General features: G+C 38.9%; 1 protein-coding gene across 1 annotated transcript; it reads left to right on the top strand.

Annotated features, from left to right (window-relative positions):
- The first annotated feature begins 861 nt into the window (after nucleotides 1-861).
- On the top strand, nucleotides 862-23,586 carry gabra5 (gamma-aminobutyric acid type A receptor subunit alpha5). The gene is given in 11 exon segments (XM_051077305.1): nucleotides 862-1,063; nucleotides 1,900-1,984; nucleotides 2,228-2,352; nucleotides 3,672-3,739; nucleotides 4,327-4,547; nucleotides 8,007-8,089; nucleotides 15,086-15,229; nucleotides 18,208-18,360; nucleotides 18,712-18,869; nucleotides 18,871-18,924; nucleotides 20,652-23,586. Coding segments are annotated over 10 exon segments (1,380 nt in total). The 5' UTR covers nucleotides 862-1,063; nucleotides 1,900-1,901; the 3' UTR covers nucleotides 20,943-23,586.
- Nucleotides 23,587-23,979: the final 393 nt, after the last annotated feature.

Raw genomic sequence — 23,979 nt, forward strand, 5'->3', positions numbered from 1 at the left:
CCGACTGGTCAGATCAGTGCACTATAATAGGTCAATTTGAACACCTGGCACTTAAATGATGGCGGTTGGGTTTAAATACAGTATGAAAACACTAGAGCACTGTTAAAAATCGAAGAACCACAATGGTTTATCACTAATCAAATCCCTCTCTATGAGTGTTGTTTCTGTTCTACTCATTATCAAGTTTGTTGCAACATTACACCCACAGACTGTGATATTTTGCAGCAATCAAGTCTGCTGATAAAGTATCATAACAAAACCTTTTAAGAGGTTTATGTTGATGTGAAGATCATACTTTATTCTTTTAATCTTTCTCTTTCTTTCCTTTTCTCTCTCTCTCTCTCTCTCTCTCTCTCTCTCACCCCCTCCCCGCTCTGTCTAGCCATCTCTCAACACCATCTCTCCTCCACTCACTGGCCATATATATCCTCCTGCTTTTCTGGCCACACTGCAGGCTCGTCTGTTTAATTCACACCAAAGTGTATTTGCATTGTACTTTGCCTTTGGATACAGTATTGGATTTTTTGCAACGCTTGCTGTGTGCTCGCGGCTCCTCAGAGACCAAACTAAAGGATGGTCAGTCAGCAGAAGTGTTGGGGAGCCTCTATTTATTCGCTGCCAACCTTTTAATCGCTCTGGGGGCGAAGTAAACCTCGCTGACAGTGATATTAGTCCACATCTCTCTCTTTTCCTTCATTCTCTCTTTCCAATGTGCAATTATTGTGCGCGGATGGAGGCGACGTTCATCAGAATTGATGCCAAATACTGAACAGTGGCAATCTGCGCGTGAGCTATCTACGGAGCTGGGAGAAGTTTGACTGCGCATCGTCTTGTGTGGTAAGCTTTGGCAACTGCGGCTCAGCGCCTGTGCAGCAGAGCGTTGGTATAGGCCAGTGTACAGTACAGTATGAGATGTAGTGGGACGTGTGGGCATTGGAGGAGAATAGGCTACAGTATAGTGTATACCCGAGGTCTGCTGCTGCTGCTGTCGTCGGAAAAAGACGTGCACCTGAGTAGACTTAGAGAACCGCGGACGGTGGTGATGAAAGCCAGAGGAACAGAGGTATTCACTTTCCGTCCCACTGAAGGGGGATTTTTTGTAGTCGGCTTGTAGGGGTGTGAGTGCATGAGTGAGTCGTGAATGAAGGAGATGCAGTGCAGGGTGCGTACAATCACAGCAACACTGAGGGGGATTTTACTGGATGTTGAGAGTCCAGCTGCGGTGCAGGAAGGATTGCGGGATTACAGTTGTGCAGACAGGGTTTACATGTGTATGTACAGTACAGGTAGACGCTTCTCACACGTTTAGCTTTGACTGGAAAACAGCCGGTGTCCTGTCAGAAGTGATCAACTTACAGAGAAGGTTAATTAGTGAAATTGACGAGGGGGGTGTTGCAGTGAGATGGGTGGGCTGGGACACACTGAGACAAACTATTTGCAAGTCTGATCCAAGAAAAAAGAACTCAGCACTTTGCAGGATCAGCTTTTCTTTAAATTTCAGCCAGACATCTGCTGGTGGTGCAGATGTTGTCCTGTTAAAGGCTGTTTGCAACTGTGCACGTTTGGATACATGGATAATTTTGCAGTCTTGAGACAAAACACTCCTGTATGCATGCAGTGGGTGCAGAGAATTAACATGTCTATTAACCCCTGCAATAACAGCTGATTTCATTGGCCAACAATAAAAAATGTACCTTGTTATAATGGCAAAAGCAGTATGTGCTAGTTGATATTTTTTATTTTGTTTGCACAGTGTAACTGCTAAGATAAAGGAGACGTTACAAAAAAATTGCTCAAAAATGTAATTCTGTGAAATCTGCTCCAGTTGTAGATATAAGCAGTCAGCAATGCTTACACTACAGCTGATGTAGTTTTAAAAGTGAGGATATCTTGTTTCAGGAATGGGCGATGGAATGTGCTACAGCTTTGCAATGAGACGTCTGTGGGTCTGTGTCTTGCTTGTGAGCATCACCTGCCGTCTTAGGTAAGCAACTGACTCCCTTTAACTTTCCAGGACATTATAAAGGCACATTTTGAATTATTAACCTCATAGGAAATGTGAATTGCTTCTGTAATGGAATAATCATAATTTAAGGTGTGAATTACTTTTTTTTAAAAGTAAGTTTGGTTGTCTTAGATTATACTAGGTTATTTCTCATTCTGAGAATTCTGTCTTTCTCTAATTCACATGTCCAGAGTCTGTATTTGAAAATGCTCTCATGTCCAGCCTCTCGCAGGATGTAACTGGAACTCCTAAAGAGGCAGAATTAAATGACAACATCACCATCTTCACACGCATCCTGGACGGACTGCTGGATGGTTATGACAACAGACTCCGCCCTGGACTGGGAGGTAAGCCCACTGCATATATAAGCTTCAACACCTCTATCATTGAGGTAATTAATACAGTCACACATATGCGACGAGAGAACTGATTATGCCATTATGACATCGCGGGGGGTCTCTCTTTCCTAATACACAACTAACACAGAAAGCTCTGCACTTAAATAAAGGGAAACTGTGTTGTCCAGTGCCTGTATGGATAGCTCTGTGTGAAATATTACAGCTTCTCGGTCTACACAGAGAAAAATGCCATCTGCAAGGAAAATGTGTCTATGTTCATGCAGTCTTCCACAAAGAAACACGATCAGACTTCCTCTAAGTATGATTTAATGGCACTGTGAGCACACGCAGAAGCACATAGGTGTGACCTTGAGAAAGCCATTATTGCTTTCACTGAATAGCAGAGCTCCATTGTTCTCAGCAGATTCAGGTCAAAGTAAGCGAGAACTGAAAAGTTCTCAGCACAGAAGAAAAATAAAACAGCCCTGATTCTATTTGATACAGTAAGTCGAGAAAATGCCTCTTTTCTACTGCTCTGTAATTTTAGTGTTACAGTGTTTTATGAAACAGATCCTGACAGATAAACACTATTAAATGATTATGCACCATGAACTCTGTTTGTCCACATTAAAGTACAAATGTAGACTTCACTGTTTGCACTGTGACTGTATCACACCGGATTCAGAGCTGCACTGACAGCTTCACGGCTGTGTAGGATATGCCACATGCATCTAGAGTGTCGCAGTGAATACAAAATCCAGTGTAATTAGAATTCATTCTACCAATATATTTCCAGTGTTAAAGTTAGGTTGTTATGCGCAGGACTCTTGTATTCAGTATTATTCAAAAAACAGTCACTGTTCTCTTCAAGAGGATCTCCTTTGACAGAGTACCCTTAGTTTTATGTCAAAACAGAAAGAGAGCCACAGTGCCTTTTTTTAAAAAAAAATATTACCACTAGGAGTCACCAAAGTCTGAACCAAAGCCTGGATGATAAACACAATGTGGAAAGTAAATATTTATTTAAAAAAAAAAAAAAGATTAGGAAAGCATCAAACCAATTATCGTTAGCCTGTGATACTCCAGTGATCCAATGTTTATTTTAAGGCCACACTGTATTTGCCAAAAAGACTGTCTGTTTCTTTAAAGCTGTCGATACAGTACAGGTATAGACTCTATTAACCCGGGGTACCAAGTTTGGGATAGGCCTTTGGCTTATTGTACCTATTGCAATGTAATATCACAGGAAGCACAAAACCTGCCTTGCACTTATCATGCACTAAAAAGCATCATCAAAGCTCACTATACTCTCACTCTTACTTCTGCAGAAAAGGTGACAGAGATCAAAACCAACATCTTTGTCACAAGTTTTGGTCCAGTGTCTGACACTGAAATGGTAAGAAACTTCTATATGGATCAGAACATTTGAGGTCATTTTAAATATTTTATTAAAATCCACTTGTAATGTAAACCACTTGTAATGCAGCATACATTTTTTTCACACATTACAACTCTCTGTATCTTAAAATATTTGATCTCTAAAAATCACATTGCAATATGTTAAATACATAAACATTTTCTCTTACCGGCCATCATGTAAGATTGAAGTGAACTGGTTTGAATCATCCACAATATAGTTATATAGTTATGTTACAAAAAAGTTTGTTAATTGATGGTTTGACCTAAATTTCTGAAATGGGAAACTTGCATATTTGGTTCTAGATTACAGGTGTATTGAGTATAGTCATATCATGACAGATTCTACATCATTATCATTATTATTTAACAAATACATGATGGAATTAATCCACATAGTCTGAAACATGTGAAGTCAGTTGGAACATAATATGCAAATACATTAGGTAGTGAGTTTATGCATATTCTTTATCATGTATATAAAGAGGTGAAGTCCTTAAATTTTCATCACATTACTTCCCTTACATTTATTGAACTAAACACAAATTGTGCTCTTTTCCTCTATAGGAATACACTATTGACGTGTTCTTTCGCCAGAGCTGGAAAGATGAGAGACTTTGCTTCAAAGGCCCGATGGAGATGCTTGCCCTGAATAATCTCCTTGCCAGTAACATCTGGACCCCCGACACCTTCTTCCTCAACGGGAAGAAATCCATCGCTCATAACATGACTACACCTAACAAACTACTGCGGCTCAAAGATGACGGGACTCTTCTCTATACCATGAGGTAAGCTCTCGTAAGGCTGACCGTTAATCCTGTTTCAGACTGTAGTAGGATAAACACTTCTTTTTCAGTGAGCCTTAGAATGAAAACATTGAGTCATCAGACCTGACGAGTGCTGTTTAGAAACGTTGTATAATCCAATTAGAAGTGGTGAGATGACTAAAACCTGCATCAGCCTGTAATACTTCTTTGGTAATGGTTTTTAAGACCCCTGCTGCTAATACAGCCCACACACTCATGCTACATGTCTCAGTGGTGCATTGATGCGTCATCATGTTGTCCTTACACTCTATACTGGAGGTCAGAGGAACTTGAAATGTTTGCTTTGACACAGGGAACTGAGGGTTTCACTCCTCCTCCTCACTCTACAATTCACTACCATTTACCATGTCGCCACATCATAGAAACCTTCACTTTGACAGGCAAACAGCATGAACTATTCTGCTTATTACTGTTCTAGCACTCAGTCATAGTCTCCATTGCACATATTTAAATGATATATAATCACATGAGCTGCTATAGACAGGTGTAAAGTAAACCTAGTTTGCAGTTTCTGTCACTTAGGAGTTGGAAGGTAATTTATTTTTCTGCTTGAAGTATACAAATCCATTCAATATTACTATTTAGCATAGTTTATGGACGATTGAGAGCAAAATATTACAGCCTACAGTGTAGAAAGAGACATTATATCCCAGATAGAATCATCTCATTTACATCCACTTTCAGTTCAGTGCTGTGTCATCATCTCATCAGGACAATAAATCCTCCAAATCAAATATTAACAAAGGAAGTTAGAGGAAATGGACATGGCTGCATGTCAAAAAGTGACTATTGATCCGCTGACTTTAAAATTGCTACAAATCTGCAGTACATTTGCCAACACTACGAGCCATTAGAAATGGGTTCACGATGGCCCGTTAATGCATTTGTGTTCTGGGAACAAGGCTATTAGAGAAACATTTTATGCATGCATTACTCTCCTACATTGGTTGTTCACAGAACGAGCAGTGTGCAGTGCCCTAGCTAGTGTACCATGAAAATATCTCTCTGAGGAAAAGACAGAGTTTTGATCCAAGCAGTGCATGCCTCACAGTATATTTCAGACTTCTATAGTGTTACACAATACATCACAATCATTTCCTGTTAATCTAGAACATAACATGTACCTGGGTGAAAAAGCGTGGATGGCAACAATTTCCTTTTTTTTGTTCCAAAGGGTTATTCATCTGCTTGTCTGCACTGTCCTTATTGGTCATTGTGATTTATGAAGGAGTCAGTACCCTATATCTTTGACTAATTAAAGCTATTCAACGCTGCCCATTTACTGTAAAGTCCCTTTGTGGATATTAGTCATGCTCAGAAAAATGTCAGAGCTGTGCAGAGCTGGGCTAACCTGGATATCATCTTGTAGTAGTGCACTTTGATAATAACACACGTAGTTATTCATCTCAAACTAACACCAATTTTAAACAACAGCTTCTACTCCAGTGCTGGAACTACTGACATTACAATCAGGAGAAACAATTACAACAAAACATTTATCTTACAAGATGTCAGAAAGTAGTTAAAGTGCCTCCTTTTATGACATAAAACAAGGAAAAACAGCAAAGTCTTACATTTTGGGAGCAACCAACTTATCATTCAATCAGTGAATAATCAACTTATTTTTGCAGCTCTATGGAGACATAAAGCATGTTCTTCAACAGGAGCAGAAGATAAATGCTTGAGGAACAGCTGGTTTGCAATATACAGTACCAACGCTGTGTAATTGAAGCTTTCATAATGATCCACTAGGGGGTGATATATGACATAACACACACCCACTACAGTATATGAGCCAGTAAACAAAACAAAAACTGGTTATTAAACAGTATAATAGTGTGCCCTGTATTACAACACATCAGTTTTCCTATTCTTTTTTTTCCACTATTTACATATCAAGGTCAGTGTGTGTTGTTATGGGACATATTTTCACTAAAATAGCTGAGGCAGCAGATGGCCTTTAATATACTGAAATCCCACCTCTGTGGTCCATTTAAATTTTATGTATGCTCTGTATTACAATCTTTTAGTATATGATCTTATCAGTGGTAGAGGACATGTTCAGATCCTCAAATTAAAGCAGCAACCACACACTGTAAAAATATGCCAGTACAAGTAAAAGTCCTGCATTCAAAATTTGACTTAGGTAAAGTATATACGTATTACAGGCAAAATGTACTTTAAGTGTCAAAATTTAAAGTAGTCATCATGCAGAACGGTTCCATTCAAAGTGGTATCATATTATAGTGATACATTATAATATCATATCTTATTTAGATTTGAATTATTATTGACAATATTTAGACATTTCATAAACTAAATAACAAAACAATTCTCAGATAATCGATAATGAGAACATTAATTAGTTGCAGCAGATTTTAGATATCATATGCATAATTTCATTCAGTTTTCTCCAAAATTCTGCCTGATGTATTTGCTATGTTGGGATCCCCACTAGAAACTGAAAGTAAGTTCTGCAGGTTTGAACTTGAGCTTGAATTTAGCTGCACAGTGTGAGTGTGAAATGACTGACCCACCAGCAGACTTGTACTGAAGGGTCAAGGGGTTTTTAATCTACAATAATGCATCATATTTATAGACAGTTGTAAAATTTGCATGTTAAATCTCAATCAAGAAGAAAAGTAGCTAGGAAAAAAGTGTCAGATAAACATAGTGAACTAAGAAGTACACTATTTCCCTCTGAATTGGAGGAGAATTAGAAAGTAGCTGAAAATTGAAATACTCAAGTAAAGAAGTTCTCCCTTAGCATTACCTAGTATCTTGGTATGCTATTGTAGAGCAGACATCAGTGTCACATTCCTATCTTGTTTTGTCTCGTTAGCGGGTATTTGTGTGGATTTTAATGATGACAGCAGCTCTCACTATTTTAAGTATGGCCAGCAGAGGGCAGCATTAGATAAGGCAGTGTGGTTCACTGTTTTAGACGGGCAGTGTTAACACATTAGACCCACTCCACAGACTTATTTGTTTTCTGTTTTGTTTCCAGTAAAGCTTTAGTCATGCTTTATTGCAATTCCAAAGGCAGGTGGCAGCTTTACTCCATTAAATAATCCTCAATTGTTTTCTCAAATGATTCTCAAGCCCACATTTACACACAAAATTGCATCATTTTCCCAGATAAGTATCATCATGGGTCCCTCTGGTGGCTCAGTTGCTTATTGCTCTGTGCTGGGAAAGATACATTTTACTCAGCTATTACAGTAATAATCTGAGACACACTAATGAAGACTAACTATAATTTTCACTGGTTACTATCTGTATACAAAATTTAGCCAAACCTAAATGAAACACATTTTTCATAATAAGGAGTACATTAATTTGTGAAAATGGTGGTGATGATGATCATCATCACACAGTCAATTTATTCTCTGACTTTGGATGCATGACTTGTTCTTTCAGACTGACTATATCAGCAGAATGCCCCATGCAACTGGAGGATTTCCCGATGGACGCCCATGCTTGTCCCCTTAAATTTGGAAGCTGTGAGTAAACATGTCTCTGAGTAAATGCATGCACACATTAAATAATGCAGGAAAAGGTACAGTGTTTCATGTCTGCAACCTTGATGTCAATGACACATGAACAAAACAGATGTGGAATCAGTTTCAGTGGGGGTTTTTCCATGCAGGGGACATAGGGTTGGATGTATCTTAGTGTGTTTGACAGCCAGTGTCCCTAAAGTGCAAAGCTATTGTTGTGGCAGTGCAGGAGATAGCCATGTAGACACTGACACACTGCTCCTGATTAAGCCATTAATCAACATGTCAGGGCTGCTCTCCTGCATCCTTCACTGCCTCAGCTACATTTAATAGGGAATATCTGAAACACACACAGTGCAAACATTGGCACACACACCAAACATACATTTACTACCAAGGTAACCTTTAAAAATCTAATCCTGCACTTTGCGCACACACAGCTAAACCACACTTGTGGCTTGTGCCCACTCTTCCTTATGACTTCTAAGCTAGTTAGGTTGCCTAACACAGCTCCAGTGATACAAAAATATCTGGGGATGTAAGCTTAAGATTAGCATTTGAGGTCTTCCCTGCCACTGACATATGGAGGGTTATCTTAGGTCTCGACATTCTCTGGGCTCAGAGACAGAGCTACAGCATACTGCATGTCCAGTGTCATGGCATTTAGTCACTCCCACGTCTGCTTTGGTCACCTCAACCCCCAGCTGAGATAGGGATAATCAGAGCAACTAACCAAGACTACACTGTGCTTGACACCAAGCTATGTGTGGTCATTATCTGGGAGCCCAGAAAGACAAAACCTGCCTGAATGAATTAAGTTTAATTAGTTTAATTCAATAAGGAATTAATTTAAAGTTTATATACAGAAGTCTTTATCTGGTATCCTATAGATTCAGTAACTGACATTAAGGATGGCTGAGGCACTTTATCCCTACAAGTGCAACTGTATACAACAACACACTACCCAGCTCAATAAACATACACACACTCACTTATTAGGGGAGAAAAAAAAGTGTATTCTGATCCATCTGTATATGCAAATTTCCTTTTTGCGCATTAAAAAAGGTGAGTAGAAATGCCCAAAAAATGGGAAAAAAAGTTTTTGCTTGGCTGAGGTGGAAAGGTTAGTGTATCGATTAAAGAAATCATGGATGGAAATGTACATAAATGCACATAAATTCACAATTTGTTTTGCTGACAATCAGGAAATTTGTTTAAAATTTATACCTCACATTATCCCTTATCTTAATTTACAGTGAAGTTGACATAGATTGCAACCTGAAGAATAAGAAGTACTTTGTTGATCATAGAACAACTTTTAAAACATGATGTGAAGGTAAAAATACAGCCCATGCAAAGTTAGAAGCTGTAAAAGTTACCGTGGTGCTGTATATCCTGTTTCCTCTGACTCCATTAACCCTAGCTAATCCTTTGACCTAATGGACAGCACTCACCCATGAGCTCAAGGCTTTCAAAGCTCCAGCAGACCTGCCCTTTGCTGTTGTGTTAATCACCTCTCATGGACTGAACTCTACTATCAGTCTCCGCCTCATGATTCTTTTACTGTTGCTTGAAACAGTCTGTAATGGAATATAATTTAAAGGAAGTGTATATCAGAAAGTGTTTGAATAATGAAAAATATAATATGTTGCTATTGAGTGTTGTTGTCAAGCTAGCCACACAGCTAAGACTGAGTAATGGTGTTATGCATTTGTTTTATTCACAAGTTCACATTTAATCTCTGCAGTAGTCTTTGGTTGGCAGAGACAAGTCTCTCGTAAGTTGAGGTGCCATTTTGGTTTGTACCCTATTTATTCTGAAGTTTTTGTCAACTGTCTTCTTAGTTAACCATTTCTGTTTTGTTACTACATACTACATTTAATCTTTCTAAACCTATCCATTGTGGTATTCTAGTCTTTTCTTCTTCTTCTCTTCTCTCTCTTTTTTTTTGCCATGTTCGCCTTTACATTTATTTGCGTTCTCTCCAAGGTTAGATACAATAAAGCATAAGACCTGGAGGCAGCCCAACAGTAACAAAATCTATCTAGAGCTCATTAATTAACTGGTTATATCTTGTTTGTTTAATCCATACAAAACCATGTGTGAAAACAGCATGTTTTTGTTTTATGTTTTATATTTTATCTTATATTTTGTGTCCAAGTAGTTATCCTCACTTCCAGTCTTTCTCAATCTCCTGACTGTAGCTTCATATTTAGGAGGCAGACATGAGTGGTCTCAATCTTCTCAACACACTCTCAGCAAAAAAAGAAATACCCATATTTTGCAGAAAATATCATGAGATTTCTTTTGAACTGGCCTCACTGGTAAGGTGACAGAAGAAACTAAGCAACAGCACACAGTATCAAAGACACAGAGAGAAAGAGGTTGGTATTAATTAAAGGCAGTTATAATTTTACATTGATGTATTCCTGGTTTTTGTTTTCCTCTCCTTCATCCACCTTAACTAATAAAAACATGCCAAGATTCAATCAATTGTAAGAACACAACACAATGTTTCTAGCCTGCTGGTCTATGGCACTTTTTTCTCTGCTTTTCTTGCCTGTGTTATATTTGTTTCATATCACAATAAATGATGTTGTGTTCTTGCAGGTCCCTATTTCATAGCTGAAAATAATAGCTTGCATCTCACAAATGAATAGCAGAAGCCAGCCTCACACACCTGCAAATGACCTGAAATGCAAATAGAAAGTAAAATGAGACAGAGAATTGTCTCATGTCTGTTGACTCAATAAGCCTAACAGCATGTTTTTTCTTGTAGATCACACCCTGGTGCTTATTAAAGTGGGTCCCATGCCAAAAATTATGCAGAAAAACCACTGCTTATTAAGCTATTTTATGATTTTTTATGTCAGCCCATATACGTCTCTTTGCACTGGAAAGTGGACAGAAAACGTGGGTGGGAATGTAAGACATGTATCATCATTCCCAACAGCGGGAGCAAAGGCAGCTTTAACTTACTAACTCACTGAGATGTGTAGTGAAATAGCCTGTGGTAAAATGGAAGAAAGGGTGCACAGCAGGAGAAACACTTGAAATAAGACAGGGACCTAAGAAAAGACTGTGTCTGCAAATCCATGCTCACAGTCACTTCGCCTTTTAAGCCCAATTTATACAGAGTGCAAGGATCAGGCATTTTGATATTGCCATCATTAGTTTTCTGTTTTTACTGTATAAGTTAATTTAACATAAGTATTGAGGTGCTCATCGTCATAGTTAAATTTACCTTTAATTTCTCTTCAGGATGACTTGATGGTGCTAACTAGGCACCTCCATGTCTTCAACATTACAAGCATACCTGTCAGTTGGACTTCTTCTTCTTCTTCTCAAAACCATACAGTATTTCTTCGTACAGCACACTTGCAATGAATTACAGTATCAAACAGATCACAGATCACAGAGGTATGGTAAGTCTCCCTGTGTTTCTGTAACAGTGAAGTCATTACATTTTGGTTGTTACATTTTCTGAGACCCTAACGTAAGATGATATCTAAGAGGTGGTTGCAGCTACAGGAATTCATCCACACTCTCCAGTGTGTGCAGTTTATTGAATTTGTTCCAATTTCCTGCTTGAAATCAGAACATACATACAGACTGCAGAACATAGGTTAGGAGTATTAAGGTGTAGTATGCATCTTTTTTTACTTATATTTGGTAAACACATGTTCAACTTCATGTGATTAGTCAGATGCTCACATAAACACTAAAACAGAAAATTGTGAAACTATCCTTTAAATATTTTTGTGAAGTTAGAACTTGTACCTTTTCATCTATTTTAATTTACAGTTGTCCACTTGTCCAGCCACTGTATTAAAAGAACCTGTGTGTAAAAACGATTACAGTTTGGGTGAGTCTTGTGGTCACTGGAGTTTTTGATTCGGACCTGAATTTCTAGGTTGTTGCAATGCTGTATTGCTTTTAAGTAATAAGGTCATTTATTTTCTTTATTCAGGTCTCTCTTGCAAAACAGATCTTGATGTCAGTGAGACTACCTGATTAAATAAAGGTTAGAGTCATTTCATTCTGGCAATCAATCAAAAAACACAGTAGCAACACACTTAACCAAACAATGTAACCTTCAGTCTTTGATTACACTGGCTTAAAGTTAATTTTTTATGTTACTTTTAAAGCAATGAATGCCTGAGCCATTACATAAAGTATCTTGTATCTTCCTATGTGCAAAGTGTAGTCTAACATTCAATTCAATTTATTTATATAGCGCCATATCACAACAACAGTCATCTCAAGGCACTTTTCATATAGAGCAGGTCTAGACCGTACTCTTTAAAATAGGTATTTACAGTAGTCTTGGTCTTTTGACAAAGCTCTCTGGAATATTCAAGTGTAGACAAAATTGTTAATTGTAAGTGATATATCCATAATTTGCTTAGACAACCTGCAAATAAAGTGTGCATCTAAAAGAAAATAAAACAGTCCAGCTGCTCATGTAACACAGTTGTACAAAGACATGTTTGAGACAATGTGGAGCATCTTTGAGACGATAATCCACAGACTGGTTGACTGGGGTCAGTCTAAATTGCTGTGAAGTCTTCTAACACCACAGTTGCTGGATTAATGTGGTACTGTTAGATTGGATGCTGCACTGCAGTACGATTGAGAGAGAGAGACACACACACACACACACACAGATTTAGTGCATGGTCAGTATGTGTACGGTTTGTACTACAGTGTGAGCAAGTGAGGCTGTTTTTGCATTTTGCAGGGCTTGCTGGTTTTCAAAATGAACTTGAATGAATGAATGACACAATCTATAAATCAAACAGAATCTAAGGTACACTGACAGTAAACTAGCAACTAAAATATAAACTACAAAAAGCTAAAGGGTCAAACCCAAACCTAAAATCATTCAAGACAATCTGTCAAACTGTGCCAACCTTCACACATAACATCATGCCATTAGCAACATCTGTGTATTGTGATACACTCAAACTGATTACATCAGATCCAAACACGAGCTGTGACACCAAGTTAATCTCTGTGTAATGAAGCAAAGTGGGTGAAAGGTCAAGTGTTGTATCACAACCACACCACATTTCTTAGCTAGCAACATCTGAGAAGATGAGCAGAGCAACAACAACATGTAAACAATTTATAGTACTTGACTGGGACATTGTAAGTAAAAGATCCTGCCATTACTGGACAATTCCTAATCAGACACTGAAACAGCTGAAATATATCACTGATAGAATTAAGCAACAATGAATTTATTATACAAACATATGTTGGCTGTGTAACCAACATCAGATACAGCTTTTCTCTCTCTCATATAGAATGACTTAGCTGTGACATGCCCTGTAGTTGTTTTGAATGACATATTAATTATGATCACTGAAAGTGTATTTTATTTGGGAGCAATTCGGCCACTACATGTTTCATCTCTGTATCAGTTCTGTGACATTGCTCAGTACAGTTTCTTGTTTGTACTTTTCTTATTTGATGAGCTAACAAGAATAAAGCATGTTAGTGGAAATTTAAGCACTAAAAGATGGCTGAATAACTGAGCATTGTGAGTTCATCCGCTTAACAGTGAGGCTTTTTCTGATATCACAGTAGAGGTGGAGCCAAATATGACAGATTACCTGCACCTGTAAACTAACATGACTAAAGATGTAACTCTTACGTAATTGCATTCACGTAACATGTTGATCATTAAACTCATCTTCTCTTGAGGGAAAGTTACAACAAAAGCTTACAGTGAACATGACAATAATGTACTGGACATCATGCACTGAGGCTGGAGCATTAACTGTCTTTTTTTTTTTTTTTTCCACTTTCAGCCACTACTGTCTAAATGTGTGTATGTGTGTATTTTCCTACACAAATCAGGAGCACTCTGGGGTTCAGTGTGCTGTTAAAGAATATTTTGACATATTGCAGATATACTGAACCACCAACCCTACAATCAATAGTCAGCCGGCTATCTGTTAGGAATAGTTAGAGACAGAGATTTTAATTACCATTATTAATGGTTCATACTTGAGTATGTGACATTTGATATACAATGTGGTGATGCAGTGATTCAGTATTCACTGGCTCAGTATCTACATGATCTTTGGAAAAAAAACTGGTTTCAGCAAGATGTGCAATACAGTGCTATGAACCTTCTATAATAAGAACATAATACACAGCAATATTAGTTGTAAATACTCCAAATGCAAGGTCCTCTTACTTTGATATTCCCAGAGTTTTCGACTGTATTCTTTGCTATGGCTAAGTAAGAGGACCTTGTTTGTAGAACACTTAGCATGTGGAAAAAACAAATAATATTGACGTATGAACATTGTATAATTAATTTGTAATGTGTAGTTACTGTGCAGCCATGTTACCTTCAAAACTGAACCAGCTCCACACAATGACGTACACATTTTAAACAGAAGAATTAACAGCAATGATGTCCAGTTAGTCCTGCTGCTAACTTTCTTTTTATTGTTGATTAATTGATTGATTTGTCTTTCTCTTTCTTGATTTCTCCCTCTCTCCCTCTCTTTCTCTCTCTGTATGTGTGTGTGTTTTCTGAGAAAATCAAAATAGTTATTCATTAGTTTTCTGTCAATCAGCTAATCGTTAGGGTGAGTTATCAGTTCAGTTTTTCAGTGAAACATGGCTGACTTTAGGAGTCTGAATCAGTATTAGTAAAGAAAAAATGGGATTGGTGCCTCCCTCATCCAATTTGTATTTTGCATTTTTTAGTACCTACCAACATAAAATTATGATTTAAATATTTTTGTTATTTTTGTTTTTGTCTGTCTCTCCAGTCAAACTCACTCTGTCTGGCCTTAAATAGGGTGTTATATTAATGAAGATGATCTACACCCTGTGACCATCTGATATCTCAAGCTAAATTAGAGTCAAGAGTCAAATTGGAACAAATAGCATGCAAAACAGCATACTGTTTAAAAATACACAATTTCCAAAAATCCCAAAATCAAGCTTTTCCGTCTTTCTGCCCTGTTTTCTTAGATGCGTATCCAGTCTCAGAGGTGGTCTACACGTGGACTCAGGGAGCAGCCAAGTCAGTGGTGGTGGCAGAGGAGGGCTCCCGGCTCAATCAGTATCATCTGATTGGTCAGACTGCAGGCACAGAGGACATCTACACCAGCCGAGGTACAGTGAAGCAAGAGTAAAATGCCACCTGACCCGGGACGACCAGGCCTCAGATTACAGATAACTTATCCTTTAGCATCATTCACAAGACCAAGACATCCTCGCAAGAATTCATATTGCTTTGTCCTTACATTATGTCACACACAGTACAGTAGCTTCAGGCAGCAACAGGAATGTTAAGCCCCCACTTCCACTCCATTATTCAGCTCTGTGTTATTACAGTGTGTGCCATCCAAAGATGTTGTGACAAGAAAATGTTTTCAAATCAAGCTGGATAGAGACAATGAATGAATCACAAGGATTTGAGGATGCCTCCCACACATAGCCAGCTGTCTCTGGGGCTGCCCATCTACTTATCCATGGTCTGAGCCATTGGGTCTGTAGGGTTAATCCGTATGCAGGCCCATCAGTTGTGCTTTTACCGAGTGACGTCACAGCTCAGGGATTGGCTGCTGTGGCAGAGACACGTGGGGAGGGGGGCGAGCGCATCTGCTTAATTCTGTTATGTAAAGAAGTATGATAATACATTTCTGCTGCTTGCGGGGAGGAAGTTTATTACAGGGGAGGCGTTCCTATAGCTGTATTGTGTACAGAGATAGTTGCTTTATCCTGCCAGAGAAGGATGGTGTTGACACTGGATAATGTAACATTTACTGTTAAGTATGTACTGAAGCTTTTTACGCAGCAGGAGAAAAAATCCCAACCGTGCTCATGCTCGTGGAACACCCTGATTCAAAACGGTCAGCAAAGTCAGATTAACACACAGGTTGCTGTATTTTCTCAGTGTAACTCCACAGACCAGCTAAAGAGGGAAGACACACAGAGCCAGCACGGCCTTAATTAGCATTGCTAATCTGAGGTACAAACCCTCTTTAACAAGCCAAGAATAGCTCAGCAAAGTGCTCACACTGGGCGGAGGTGACCTTTGACCTCACAGGTTAAGCCGAAAGGGATGAAAATATAGACACAGGAATTGAATTGATGATAGGCAAACCTTGTAATTTCATTACATTACACGCATCAGCGCTTTCAGATCAAAATAGAAAGCAGCAAAGCTCAACAGATGGTTTCAATCTGTACTTACCAGTTGACCAACATAGCCGCGTTGTTCTCCGCTATGAATGGCAGTTCCCCACAGGCACTCCAAAAACCAAATAGTAAAATCCACCACAACCGCATTTTTTCACACCTTGGAGATTTCCATCCACTTCCAAGCCCAGCAGGTGGTCAGATCAGAGAGTGATTCGCCCAGTCGTGCCACCACAGAGCAGGGCTGCTGGCTAGTAGTCCTCGGAGCGAAGGCAGCACAGGTGTCCTTTTCATTAAGGACATGATGCTTGTCGCTGCATCGCACAGACCGTCCAAACTTTTCCTCCAGTCCCTCTCAACCCCCCTCTGCTTCAGTCATCTGTGCACCTGTTTGTAATCACCGCTGATCCAGGTCTGTTAGCGCTGGAGCTCAGGCAAGGCAAAGATGTATGTCCCCAATCAAGTGTGGCCTGGCCTGACAGAATGGGATGGACTGTCTGCTGCACACACACACATACGCACACACACACACACACTCACACACATAGAAAGAGAGAGAGGCAGAGACAGAGGGAGAGCGAGAGAGAGCGAGAGAGATATACAGGATGCAGATTGTGACAAGGGATTAGTGAGACAGAAAAATCCGATTTTGCCAGGAGAAAGCAGCAGTCATCTGTGGATTTTCTATAGTTTATCAGACTCCATGGCTCGACAGGATTTTTGAGAAAAAAAATCCTTCAAATACAATCTTCAGTTGGTTAACAGGATATGATGATTTCCCTACCAACCAGTTTTTGAATAATTCAGCTCACACTTTCACATTTGGGCTTGTAATCTGAGTTGAGTTGAGTAAAGTTTGTCAAACCCTTAATCATTGTTACAGTCTGCAAGGACTACACAATCCCCGCTGACTGAAGGAAATGAAAACAACACAACCCCAGAGATTTTTAATGACAGCAAGCACAGAAAGGGATTTTGAAAAGAGACCCAGAGAGAGGAATTCCTCTTCTAAAATGCAAAGAACACAAAAAATAATCACCAAAGAAAACAACTAGATTACTGTACCTTCATCAGTGTAATCATCATCTCCATCACAGAGAAGACTATCAGTGTTTGGATGTTTCGCGTCCACCCCATCACTTTTTTGTTTTTCTCATTATCACCCAGGTGCATTTGGCTAATTGTTTTGGTTTTACAGCCAGCAATTCTACTGTTTTGATTCTGTCTTCAGCTTTCTTTCCTTGTTCTAATAAACCCACTGACTACTGGGTCAGCACCAACCAGCAGACAGACACATTCACTTAGCTGCTAAAGAGTCAGGTATTTCCCTCAGGAGACTGAAACAGAGCTAATGCAAGAGTGAGTATTGGATTTAGATTCATCAGTTGGACAGAAATACAACTCCAAGTGAATGCTAATGTTCCTCCATGTCTGCTGGATGTGCAAATAAGCAGCTGTTTAACACATTAACTATAACAACTTTAAAAGGTGATAATATGCTAGAGTGGTGTCCACAGCATGTTGCCCCAAGGTGGTATGTAATTCATAGACAGAAATGTGCACAAAGCAAGGGAGCAAGACTTAGCCCAGGGTGAACAGGAATTATGACAGTTTGTATAGGTGTCATTACAGTTACTATGAGTAAAAGTGAATTAATCTTTAGCAGGGTAATAGTCACAAAAGATTTGTGTGTAGGAGGAGACTAGAAACAGGAACAGACTGATCATGCTTCTGCTTTATGGAGGGTTTCATGAAAAAAAGTAAAATCAAATGTATTAGTAGGTGATTTTGTTGTATTTGCTCAGGAATGGCAGTTGTTTCTAAATGAAACTGGGTTTCAAATACAGCTTTATATAAAGATTTTTTTTTTTTTTTTTGGTTAAAATTCAGAATGGGGGTTTGGATTTCAGAAAACTAAAATGCTCACACTGTTCTGTTGTTTCCTACAGGTCAATATACTGTGATGATGGCTCACTTTTACCTGAAGAGGAAGATCGGCTACTTTGTCATTCAGACCTACATGCCTTGCTTCATGACTGTAATCCTGTCGCAGGTTTCCTTTTGGCTCAACCGGGAGTCTGTGCCAGCGCGGACTGTCTTTGGTGAGTTTTGAAACCACAGACATATAAACCAGTAAATACATTTGGAAATGCCCTATTATTTTACATCCATCATTTTACACCATATTGGCACTGTAACATTAGTGAGTCTATGTAAGCATATACCTGCTAAGTGACTTCAGTGTTTTCAGTCGTCACATATCTTTAACATTAGTTAATTTTGTCGAATCAAAAGAAGCCACTAATGCATGTATGCATGTATACCCTGATGTTGTGTGATCTGAATCTGATTCTCTGAAATGTGCCCTGCTTTTGCTATGATTTAATCTGTTGGAATAACAACAGAATCATAAGTCTGGTCAGTAAAACTGACCCAGTTTTCTCCACCACCAGGTGTGACCACAGTGCTCACTATGACAACTCTCAGCATCAGTGCTCGAAACTCGCTGCCTAAAGTGGCTTATGCTACTGCTATGGACTGGTTCATCGCAGTCTGCTACGCCTTTGTCTTCTCTGCCCTCATTGAATTTGCTACAGTCAACTATTTCACCTAAGAGGAGCTGGGCCTGGGATGGAAAAAAAGCGATGGAGGCCCAACAACCCAAGGTATGTTCTGTAGATGTGTGTTTTTCCTTGTTGATAGCTCATTGTGAGGACCTAGGTAACTGGCTCATATTGTGGAGAACCAACTCTGAAATGGTTACTATGAGGCTTGGTCTCAGGTATTGGATACTTAAGACTATATGTAAGTGAAGGCTAATTATGCGCTGTGTAGCTGTATTTCACAGTTAGTAGGAAACTCAGTGGTTAAAAGTGCCGGCCTTGGGTAGTTGCATTAATATCCATTGGTTGGTAGTTGGAGTTTGCAGTAACAGATTCCTGTGAAAAGGTACATGCAAGGTTCGTCTCTGTGTCTCCAGTCAATGGAAGTCATCATAGGGAGGACGCTGCTGCTTGTAGTCTTTTATGAGGACTAAACAGTTGCATTAGAACTATGACAAATGCTCAAAGATCATAGTTTGTCTCCTCCAGTATTTATATTGTGTTTGAAACTGCTAAAACTGATACGACTAACATGTTAGTAAACTTATTTTGGCATTCAGCAACATTTGAGTTCATGTCTCTGGCAGTCTGATAAGTCCAGTACTCACTCTCCTCCCGCTGAAACCTCCACTGTGTTCACCAGCTAGTCGCTAAGTCTGTCTGTGTACCATTTGGTGCTACAGGTAGAGTAGGTTACTCAGAGCTGCCTGCTGTGGCTGGAACAGCGCTGATGATAGCTGTGAAAGTTAACTAAGACAGTAAAGTTGCTGCTAAATGCTTCAGTATGTGTATGTTCATTAGCTAGTCACAAACTTTGTCCCTCTGCTGTTTTTTGTTTGGCAACAGCTGCCTGCTGCTGCTGGAAATGAAATTGATGAGTGTGGAGAGAGAGATCCAAAACACTGAAGTTGCAGGCTGTAAAACTACAAAACAATGAGCTAAAATAAGTTAAACAGCTCCCTGGAGCTGAGGGGAACTGTCGAGCTGGGTGATCATTTTTTGTGGGTTTGTCACTTTGAACAACTCCTTTCACATCACACATAGTTACTTGAGCAATTGTTTATATAGCAAGACTGATCAGTGCAGCTTTGATTAGGGAAAAAAAAACCTTTGGCACAATCACAGAAGAGGGAACCCTCTTCAAGAGTTGAGGGTTAGTCCCTGTGACTATTTACATCCACTGCCAGAAACTTCACTGTGTCAGTGATTCACCCAGCGGCTGAATCACATCCACAGTCAGACAAACACAAACTTGCACATTCAGACACACACTTATATGCACTGACCTCTGTGATCCAGCAACTGACATTTCTATCTCTAACACTGTTGTAATGTTACCAGTCAATGTCACAGCAGCAGCCTCTGTCAGAAGCAGTCCTGAGTGGACCTCTCTGTGATACCTCCTTCTAGCAGAGGAGAGGTGGTGTGGGAATCAAGGAAAGAATGAAGAGTGAAAAGTCCATGGTAACACATAACAGTAAAACAAAAGATGAATTAGGCAAGATGTATGTGAGATGTAAGTTTAAAAATTGTGGATCGATAAATTCAGAGCTCAGTCTGCCAGTGTTTTGTGGCACAATGCCAGTTCATTATCACTCAAGGACATTGATCCCCGCTTTCAACCTTCACTGGCCATTTCATATTTTTTGTGTTTTTGTGTATGGGAGTGTGTGTGTGTGTGTGTGTTTGCCTGTATTATTAATTAAATGCTCAGTGAGTGTGCTGCGTTGTTTTTGGCCAGAGTTGTGTGTATGTCCATTAAATCGATGCATTTTTTTTCTTCTCCGCAGAAAAAAGACCCTTTGGCTCTATCTAAAAAGCCAAACAACACCTGTTCAGCTGGTGTGAATTATACAGCCAACCTTACAAAGGACACATCTATCTCCACCATTTCGAATAGCACAGCTGTTCAGCTCAAACCCTCTGAAACCAAGGCCCCAGACCCCAAAAAGACTTACAACAGCGTGAGCAAGATTGACAAGATGTCCAGGATAGTGTTCCCAGTGCTGTTTGGGACCTTCAACCTGGTGTACTGGGCCACATATCTCAATAGGGAACCAGTGATCAAAGGAGCTGTGTAAGCTCTGTCTGTCTCTCCTGACAACCACTTCAGGATTTGACAACTAGAACGCAATCAAAAACAATGCCAAGCACTTAGTCCTTGTATCATAGATGTGTGTTTTTTTTTTTTTTTTAGGTTCATTGGGTTACATTGCATGTCTGTTGCTTCAGGAAAATGTTGCCATGTTTGCCTTGAGTTTGTACATGTAGGATTAACAACTTTTCCTTAAAAAGTTTGTCTCATTTTACAACTCAGTCACTGATTAGTTTTTGCCAAATCAGATTTTTTGACATTTTAGCATTTGGCATCCATATTTTCTCCTTGAGTCTACAGTAGGTGACGGTAAAGCAAGGCCAAATGCTATGCAAAACAACATTTTTACTGTCTTATTTCTCGAAACCGGCTTTTATCTTTGTAACTGTTACCTTGTACAAATGGGCTAGAGGTCCAGGTATGTGAGGCTGGGCCCAGGCACATGGAACTTTGCTTCCTTGTTAAAAGCAGTTGAATAGCCATGCTAAATGTTTTGCCTTCAGAGTGTGACAACTCATCATGAATGCACTGAAAACTCCTGCAATTACTTTTTCAGAAGCCAGTTTTAAAACTTTCATGAAACAGGTCGACTCTGTTTGCTCATTTTTGCTACTTTTCTGGATTTTGAGTGGCCAGTTTTCCATTAATATTCTTTTTCTGTTCATGTAGAGATTAAACAGGGACAGATTTCAAGCTAAAGTGATAGTGGCAGCTTATATTTCCAGGTCACCATGTTAAGGATTCCTGTACGTATGTTCATATGGTCGTAGTTGAAGACACATGTATATATGCCCTGCTTTTAGAGAAGCACCACTAAGCCCGCTAAGTTAGCTTCTATGTTATGCATATACAGCAACACAGTGTTACTCTAGTCTAGTGCTTCATTGACTGGATATTTAAAAAAGAGCAGAATAGCTTGAGCTTTAGCAATTTTGACCGAATATATTATGCTTTTTTAAACATTTTCTTTTTTTAGATAAGCTTCTTGTTTCTATCAGCTTTGATGATAACTTGCAAATATTCTTGATTAACATTTGGATGCTTTAGGCAGGATCACTTTTTTGTCATAACTAATGTCTGTACTAAAGAGACTGACTTGAGCTTATCAGGTTATCAGAGACAGAAAGTCGCAATGACAAAGTTGTCGAATTTCGACCATCATCATTTTAAATCATGTTATAGTTACTATTTTTAGGATTCCAGGTGAAGGTGTAAGATCAAGTATTGATATGAATTTGTCATGATCAGTGGAGTGCTATCATAAATTAATATTCAATATTTTGAGGAATATGCTTATTTGCTTTCTTGCCAAGAGTTAGAGGAGGAGATTGATACCATGTGTCTGTACTGTAAATGTAAAGCCACCACCTGCAACCGGTTAGCTTAGCTTAATATAAAGACAGGAAACAGGTTAATCTGTTAAAGGAATACTTCCTGAGAATTACATGAGAAAACTAATGTCATGTCTGTACGGTAGATTTGAGGCTATATCCAGAAAACTTAGCTTAGCATAAAGAAAAGAGAAAACAGCTAGCCTGGCTTTGTCCAAAGTAGAGAAAATCAGCCTACCATTACCTCTAAAGCTCCCTAATTTCACATGTTGTATCTGGTTTGTTTGATACAAAGTGGATTGTGACTTTTGATTTTGATGCAAACAAGCTGTTGGACCAGTCTAAATTAAGCGCGTTAGTAAATCCAGAGGAGTTACACTATAATTTCAACTTGGATTAAACAAAGAAAAAGCTGTAACCACAACTTGTTTTTTACATGTTGGCTTTTGTATGAATTTAGGTTAGGATTAGTTGTTAAGTATTGAGTTTTATTTGTGTTGTTAGGTGAACTTTTTAGCCAAGCTAGTTGTTTCCCCCTCTATATGTATGCTAAAATAAGCTGATGGTTGTAGGTCTGTAGCTTTATATTTAGTATGCAGACATGAGAGTGTTAAGTATTCCTTTAATGGAATAACCTCAAATTAAAACACTTTTAAGGTCACCATTAGGCCACATAAAGTCAAGGATTTTGCATGATTCTCACTGCGAAGGCTGCATGCACTACATTCACTTAAGCAGAGTTAGTTTTGCAGTCTTTGTAGTTCTCCCAGAATTACATTTTAAGCCATCTCTATGGCTCTATATGAATAGTTTAAACATGAGTGTGATCATGTGACTTTATGCCTTCTGTGTGGCCTGCCACTATTTAATACGTTTATGGATCACACCGGTTGTATTGTATTATTATTATATTTAAGTGAATTTTAGGTACAGGCTGTTCTTTAAATGCAATTATCTGAAGCAATAAATAATGCTCATATGAATAAAGACTTCTGTTTATGGTAATATGTGATCATATGCCCTTCATTTTGTTGATGTCTTTTTATCCAGATTTTATCCTTTCAGCAATAGTCTTTTTCTATATATGGCTGTACTGTGATTCATTTTAGCTCCAACCTTGCCTCGTTGGAAGCACAGTGCTTTCTGAACATATTTATGTAATTTATTTCTGTATTTTATCTTTTTATGCAAAAGGCCTGTGCAGCTGACCAGTGTAAGGGTCTGGGCCATTATTGAAACCTTCTTTTTCTTTCTTAATTGTTATGCATACCTGATTCCAATAAAGCTTCACTGACTCCATCTGTCGACTGTTAATGGTCAAAAAGCTCAGCCTTTATCATGTCAGTTGTAGGATGACATTTATGACATGGAATGTCATGTTATAAATGTCAGGTCATTGACACTGATCAGGGATTTTCATGTTTCATCACTTCACTCTCCTGTGCGATGCCAGATAAGTATAAACAGAAACCTACAATATGATTCAGTAGATAGTGCATGAATCTACAGTACAGTTCATATTTAGATACATTTATGCAGTCGACGTGATAAAACGCTGGTTTAATCTTGCTTGATGGAACAACGGTCTACACGTGCTGTCTCTCCTTTGATTATACACATGCACATCCAGATCATGCAGCCTCTACAGTTGGTCGACTGTTAAATCCATCTTGGGGGTCTCTGTGGCGGTAA

This window comes from Lates calcarifer, linkage group LG17 (assembly GCF_001640805.2).
Source record: "Lates calcarifer isolate ASB-BC8 linkage group LG17, TLL_Latcal_v3, whole genome shotgun sequence".
Lineage (NCBI taxonomy): Eukaryota > Metazoa > Chordata > Actinopteri > Centropomidae > Lates > Lates calcarifer.